This window comes from Dreissena polymorpha, chromosome 6, assembly GCF_020536995.1.
Source record: "Dreissena polymorpha isolate Duluth1 chromosome 6, UMN_Dpol_1.0, whole genome shotgun sequence".
In the NCBI taxonomy this organism is placed as follows: Eukaryota; Metazoa; Mollusca; class Bivalvia; order Myida; family Dreissenidae; genus Dreissena; species Dreissena polymorpha.
This window is the reverse complement of record NC_068360.1, coordinates 16289109-16297361: the sequence shown is the minus strand read 5'-3', so window position 1 is coordinate 16297361 and position 8253 is coordinate 16289109. Positions and strand designations below refer to the sequence as shown.

Here is an 8253-nt window from a genome sequence, read left to right as displayed (position 1 = left end):
GAATTATTGCAACACGCTTTATACATGTATATATGGCGTAAACAGTGTCGCAATTATCGCCCTTTGTCTAGTGTTTAATATCCAAGATCCCTATACTATAATTCTCAACATATACATTACACGACATTTGTCACAATATATCGAATTTCTTATCAAATCATCGGCATTCTACAAACGTTATGAATTTACCTAATTGTTGGTCCTCTACAGAACCACGAACTCACTACACTAAACATTGACTCAATCAAAATAATAAATATATTGAATATAAGCCCGACTTGACTCTCTATTTAAATTATTGAATCAGTATTTATATCACCGACTCTCTACTCAGATCATTGACTCCCTGCTGATATACTCGAACGGGTTTGAGCGATCGTCCGTGCTGCCCGTGCTAGCAATGTCACTAGTGCACGTCATCTGCATTTCAAGCTCTGACAATGTTTGCTCAAGTTGCAACTGTTAATGGTTGAGTTTTGCAGCCATCATGGTGTTCTCAAACTCTACGGATTTTAAGCACTCCATGAGGTTAGTTATTTCCGACACAAGGGTATCATGGGAAGCATCGGCATACGTATTCTGACTGGTGGGCACCGAACCGTAACTGTTGGTCATTGGCTGAACGGAGACTCGTTGCAAATTTGATGTTGAATTTAATTGTTTGGGATTAAATGATCCTTTTCTTGATGCGTTATGTGCATTGTGTGGCGACGTAGAAGGTATTAGGAAATTTGGCGAGGCACAAAACTGTGGCGATAAAAATAATTGCTGGGGTAATGAGCTGCTAGTCGGAATGGTAGCAACAAATGGGGCGTACGGATAATGCATATGTTGATATTGAGCCGGAAATCTTGGTCCCGTGTCGAGCGTAGAGTCACGTTGTATATAATCACAAAACGTTGTCACAAAAGGGCCGCACACGTTTGTTCGGCCATGTTGCGGCACTTGATGGTACTGACCCGGAAACTAAATCGGGGCCCCTGGTGTAAGTGGCGGGCTAAAATGGAACATCGGCGCTTGCCCGTCCATCGTGACCGGCGAACAAACAACGGGTGACCCAGTTAAAAAGGAAGTGACACTCGACACAGTTCGAATTTGCGTCTCTTGCATTTGTGCATCTTGCCCCAGACTCTGACGGGCTGTTTCTGTGTTATCAATTTTTGCGATAGGATCCGGTTGTTCCCGAGTTCAATTTTGCGACGTCGTTATTTTCAGACGTCTGGACGTCACCTGACGTTATTTGAGGAAGTTCCGTGGAAGCACTAAGGGTTGGCATCCCAGATGGGAGATTGTGGTGTCGGGTCATGAACGTGCCATTAAATGGTGTTTTATCTGTGGATTCTACCAGTCCTGACGTACTCTTGCTGCGCTTGAGATCAACTGCAAAACAAGAAAAAGTTACAATGGGGGACGATTGTACTTTATCGGTACGTAAAAATAATTGGAAAAGCGTATAATTGCATTGTTGCTAAGCGCGCAACACCTTACACCTAACATCTAACGCAACACCTTAAAATCCTTTTTATCCGATATATGTCCTTAGTACGGGACTACCGCCCCCAAACCCTCGTTTTGTCGGTAGTGGTACAACAACTGCGTACAGGTAAAGTTCAATCTAGCGTACAATGGTTCATGTACACTTTCCTGGAAAAAAATATTCCTGCGCATTATACTAAAACAAATTAAATAGCACTGTCAGGGTAACGGCAGATTTCCTCGCAATATAAAATTATTACTGAGCCATGATCTGCAAATTATACGATGATTTATATGCTAAATAAATATTTGTATACATGCAAAGTTAGTTAATGACGAAAATACAGTATAATAATCACAGTCTATTTTATCATTTTTAAAACTCTCGATTGATACCGTTAATGCTCGAAGTTAAAAGCCAAAAAGGTCACTTAATCAATTCGAAACAATCAAAGGACCTATAAATTCCTTTTAACAGATCTCCATGTTTTGTCTATCCCCTTTCGTTAGACGAATCTAAAACTATTACATCAGTAGGTGCGGGATATACGAAGTCGGGCTATTGAGCTTGAGCAATTATTTTATAATAATATCTTTCAATCATTTCTTACCGGTTTCTATTGGTTTCTTCTCCGTTTTCTTAAGACGCATTACCGCAATTGCCTCAAGTTTTACGCGCGCGCCGAGATATTCCTTCAGCACGTCCCAGAGGCCCTGCTTTGACAGTCGGAAAAGATCTGAATAGCCAACGGAGCGAACAGAGGCCGTTCGACGATTTCCAGAAGTACCCATATTTAGGATGCTTATTTCTCCGAAGTAGCTGCCCGGATTAAGAGTCGCTAGGACCGTATTTCCGTTGTCTCCGACGACGTTGAGGCGGCCCCTGTTATCTATGTACATCTCCTTACCAACTTCAACTGAAACGAGGCACGAATAATAACTAAAGAAGGGTGAATAAATTTAAATCCCACCAGGGTTACATATAACAAACAGCCAATGTTTTGTCTAACGCTTCATGCCTTGCATAGTGTTCAACAGTGTATACCTTATTTCAAATTTGAAACGTTTTTATTTAGATTGTGTTAGAATTGTATCCATTGAGAGATTAGTGTTTCCTTACCGAGCTTTAAAAAATACATTTCATGTTCAGAAGAAAATGCAATTCAGCTGATGCATGGTTTCGGCAATGAAATTTTCATTCAAGCACCCATTTCATTTCAACCCATAAGTGCATCGTTCAACCTAGCCTCCAATTAACCGCAACAAAATGTCTAGGCAGGACTATTATTTAAAAAATAAAGTCAGACGGGTTATCTATGATTAAAAGGACTTTTGATTCCAAACCAAGACTTACTACTGTTGCATGAGGCGAGGCTATTCCACTATCATTATATGAGATATACATAAACGTGGATGAGTCGGCTTAACAATCTTGGCTATTTCTATAATAGGGTATACAATGGACGCCCGGTTCAAGCGAAAGCATTTGGTGTCTAAGTGCACGGTATGTGTCGCTGCAATTGTGTTCATCGGCGCACGCGAAATAGGTTAAGGTTGAGCGGACTATCGAACTTTTTGCCTGACTTTTGACATATTTCAGCTATTCCATTTAACTGAACTAGTTCCATTACGATGTACAAACACATTTTGAATGTTGTTTATTTCGCCCATTGAATGTCATCAGTCGTATATGTCAGCCGGATATAAATTACATATTTAATGGCGACGACCTTTACATTCCTCCATATAAAACAATATATTAAAATCGGTAATTGGCGTCTGTCCACGTCATACAAAACGCGATTCAAATAGTGACATAAATTGTTATTTTGTACGCCAAATGATGTGTCGTCAAATCCCGCGCAGTTAGTTTTATATTTAACTCAAGAGGATGTACTTTCGTTTAAACGTTATTAGTTTTAAGTATTTCCTAAACAGATTGCTATTAGTGTAGTTCGCTCATTTGATCGGCTATAACAAGGAGTCCGCAAGAATGATATTGGGAAAGTACTAAAGCGATCCGGAAATGCACTAAGAATCACATAATCGACATGACATTTTCAAACAGACGCACTGAAAGTTAATTTGTAAGGCGAAGTGTCTCAAGTTGGTTTTTGTATATAATTAGTTTTTTTGGCAACTGTAAATAAAATTTATGCAACATATAAACATTAAATATTTAAAACTGAAAATAAACGCCATTTAATTACAGAAGTTATTTGAACACGCATGCCTCGAGTATCATCCGTGTAATTGTATAAGCAATATGTTGTCGTTGGTTGAGGGTTTGCACCTGTTTGCAGGAATTTCGATACAAACAATTATGTTTTATTTCATAAACCGCAAAGCACTCTCAGTATAAATAGAAAAAATACAATACAATTTGGTATATAATTGCCCAATTGTTCAAAGTTAACCATATAAACATAACATTATATGTATTTGGGATAAGGTTAATACTTCTGAAAGCTATATCCCTTCTTGTTGACAACATTTTAGTGCGCAGCATCATTAACTTCAAATTTAAGATACTAGTATGGATCTAAGGGAGGAAGCCGTACTGTAACGTATCTAATGTATCTTTTGCACTTGTATGATATAAGTCGATACTTCCTTCAAAAAAAGATACGATACGTTCTCAAGTGCTGCAACGGGAGACGCATATATGATTTGAATATTATTTTACCAAAAAATATGATATAGTTTTATAGATTACAAGTCCCACAGAGTGCGACCCACTCTCCTTAAAAATAAAATCAAGTCTGGATATTGTCTGCACATGCATGCCCTAAATCGGCGCTAACTTTTACATCTTGTCTTTCTCACAGCAAGTTCGACGTATGTCTGTCAAGATCGAAATCAATAGAGGTACATCAACTTCGTGTGTTAGTTTAAATTTATATTGGCAATAAAGGGGTATTTATATGCGCACCATCTTTGTTTTATCACAGAAAAGTCGGCTACATGACACCCAAGAGCAATTTTCGAGTTACATTAACTATGTGCACTAGTGAGAAGCATTGACCGTATGCAATATGAAAGTGACCCACTCACGCTTGAACCACTAAAGAAGAAATGTTAACGCACAACTCGCGACTGACATTACCACGAGGTTAATTTTAACTGGGATGAATAACAAAGAAACAGTAATCTTCACAGAAACACAAGACTTGATATATGTATAAATAAAACAAAACATACTATACTGAACCCAAATACAATGAAAAAGATGGGCTGTAATTATAATTATATAGAAAATAAGGGCTCCCATACGGTCTTAGAATTTGCGAATCGTCCCAAATCGAAAATACATCTTGTAATTTTTCGAATAGAAGTTTGATTGATGGCATGATTTAATTCAATTTTTGATTGCCGTTTAAAAATGACTGATGAAAAATATTCCAAGCATAAATGGGGAACTGAATAAGCACCAGTTTCCTCATGCATGCAGGGATAATGGCAATGACTATTGCATTCCACTTTTCAAGTTATACCATCTGCACTTTCTTGACAACAGCTTTATTGTATTGGCAACGTCAATGAAGCTAATGTTATTTACTCAACACTTTCAAAAGACTATGCTGTAAATTTAAGTGATTATGTATCTTAAACGATCCTGCTGTAAATTCCAAAATAATTCCTCATTTCTTAATTTGCGCGGCTGCATTTCAACTTTGCATTAATCCACTGTTTAAACACATTTTAGATCGTAAACTGCCTATCCGAAGGTAAAGCCTCGTCATTTCGGATGATGACCGAGTGAGGCATATGTAAAACACAAGCTTGAACTGTATTGAAATAATCGAATTATTTTGTCGACGTCGAATGAACAAAACATTGTTTTCAATGATATTTTAATTTATTTTAGTATGTGTGATTTGTTTATGCAATAATAGCGAAAATACACTTTTTCTCGAATATGATCATCTGCGGGCGCTCTGAAAATCCGTTCCTGCCCTCGTGCTGCGCACTCGGGCAGGAACGGATTTTTCGAGCGCCCGCAGATAATCATGCCCTCGAAAACGTGTATTATCCCTATATTGATGCAATGTTTTTATGTCATAATAAAATGATATCGTTGCGCGTTCTATAAGTTCATGTTTCATAGGTATTACTTTATTTGCTTTAGTATAGTACACGAACCAGTACTTGTATCTGGACAACTATACATGTTTTGTCGGCATATACATTTTCTACAATAAATTACTTGGCAATAACAAGACCTTTGGTAACCAAATTTGTATTCTTTATCGGAATTGAAAATACAAGTTCAAATAATCGGTTCAAAATACATATGGGGTACGTAATAACTGCGTTCATTGACAAAATACAAAACTGTACTGAATTCATATAAGAGTTTCAGTTAAATGAATCGTTATATTTAAGTAAAATGAATTGTGTTTTATTGTGGTACGAACATTTACACCGTTCTGATTGAACTGATATATTACATTTATGTTCGATTTCTATATTTTAAAAAACCCTCGTTCTCTAAAGGACCATACAATCCGTGTAACACTAAAATAGCATATATAGATATTTATTTTTACGACAACAAAACGCTCCCAAACGCGTATAAATCTTACAGGAAGCGCCTTGGCAGTTCTCAAACTCAGATTGCTTAATTTAGACCGAGGGGCACCATGATAATAAAGTCATATAATATACTCTTCGCATAATATTCAACTATCTAATATCAGGAATCAACGCAGTACATGTTCTCTCAACTTCAGACGATTTGTAATTACTGATATGAATTGTTTATTTTTTGTTATGCCGGTTTTTGAAATGTTCAGGTATTAATTTATTATTTTCAAAATCAACTAATCGTAGATTACATATTCTGAGTAAGAATGCATGTGGAAAAATGTATACAGCTTTTAGATTGTATTTTTATTATGACAAAACGTGCTGATGATATACTAACATCATCAATGTTACTTTACAAATAGCAAGAGTCTTAAAATATGTATAAAGTATTGTTCGATTTAAGTGTAATCACATCTGTTTTATTGGTTAGCTTTTGGATTAAATCATAAATTTATTTTTTCGCAATGTCAACCTTATCAATTATCCATGTATTTTAATTAAAACAAAATTGGTTTGTTTCAATTAGCCTATGGGTAAGGATAGATTTGTTTCTCACTCTTACAATAGAAAGAAGTGAAACTCCAGCTGCTGGAGCAGTATTGAATTTTCATTAAAAACAATTAGTTGGTCGAAATGAAAGGGAATACTTAGGTTTTAATATATACGTGTATTACATAAACACTTACATATCGTTTCTGTCTCAAATTGACTTAAAAAATTGGTCCGTGTTAAAAATTATTTAATGTACACAAATCATTCCTTTACGATATAAGAAATATTTTACTCTAAGTACGCCTCAACGATCAACATTACGCTCTTTAAACATTCATAAATATGGTTTGCTTATAAAACGGTATTTAGTTTAATTAAGCCTCATTTTACGTGTCTATTATTGCGAACATCAAGACAAATATCCCTCAATATATGGTGTGTGCCAATTACATAACAATACGTTCTAAGTGCAAATACGCTACATTGTCTTACCATATCAACAGTCTGCTAGTTGGTATACCGTTATCATAGCACAGTCTATAGTGGACGTGTCTATAGAGCAGTTTACATTCGTTCGGTTTTTATTATGTAATACCAGAAGGCATTTGATTGAAAGATGAAACATTCTTTAATGCAAATTGACAAATCGTCGACATCAATGTACAATGATAACATATGGTTATGTAAATAAAATATCAATACGAGTCAGTAAATCAATATGGAGAAAATCCAGTAGTGTATTATCGTGATTTCGATGAAACGGTTTCTTTTTCGCAATACATGTATATAATTTATAGAAGATGAGGATATGTATTAAACACATGTTTACAAGAATTATTAGATACACATCAAGGCATTAATATAGACAATCAAGTAAATGACACAACGTATATTAATGCACCATAAATTTTAGTGCTCAAACGTTTTTTTCTACATCGTTTTTTTCCAGATAACAGTTTGACATTTAACAAAATAAGTTTATATATCGTACAACGTATTAAAGCGCTCTCTCTATGTATGGTAATTGTCGGACACAGAACAAACTAACTTGACACAAAAACAAAAACGTGGAAAACACAATAACAATAAATACATTTATAGTCAGAAACACATTTTTCTCATCACATGTTATGTTTTGAGATCACAAAACAATACAGTGTAGGAAAAATTAAACTAGCAAACATTATAAGAAGAAACCAAAAATATTACCATATTTTTGTTGTAAAGGAAACAAGAAAACATAAACAATGGACCAGTATTCACATATTATTTCGCAAAAATTATTTTAGAAGCATTCATACTTTACAACTCGTAGCGCAAACAGAAAAGTTTTGTCGTAAAAAGAAGCACCATTCATGATAAATAGTTTGCTCAAGAACCATCAAACAACCATAACACGTGCAGTTTGAATGACTTATTGGTATGATCGAATTTGTATCCAACCTTTTGATATAAGATACAAAGTTCCCAATAACGAGAGACAATCCCATACTGAACACATCAAATGCAACAAAAGTCATTCAAATAACGGGACGTAAATTCTACTTTTGTGTTTAAGTATCAAATCTCGCAGATCACACATAGGTGTCTCCATTACAAGCTCTAAGATATTCGAAACCATGGCTTAAACCAAATTAGTTTTGAACGATATATATGCGAGAATCACCATTATAGTGGGAGCTCCGTTTGCCATTC

General features: G+C 35.6%; 1 protein-coding gene across 1 annotated transcript in view; it reads right to left on the bottom strand.

Annotated features, from left to right (window-relative positions):
• Window positions 1-330: 330 nt before the first annotated feature.
• The window catches only part of LOC127834339 (cyclic nucleotide-gated cation channel alpha-3-like), an 82140-nt gene continuing 74217 nt past the window's right edge, over window positions 331-8253 (bottom strand). Inside the window, exons 3-6 of the mRNA XM_052360089.1 lie at window positions 2088-2393; window positions 1873-1880; window positions 1231-1369; window positions 331-434 (exon numbers count right to left, since the gene is read on the bottom strand). Coding sequence (XP_052216049.1) covers window positions 331-434; window positions 1231-1369; window positions 1873-1880; window positions 2088-2393 — 557 coding nt within the window. The remainder of the gene's footprint in view (window positions 435-1230; window positions 1370-1872; window positions 1881-2087; window positions 2394-8253) is intronic.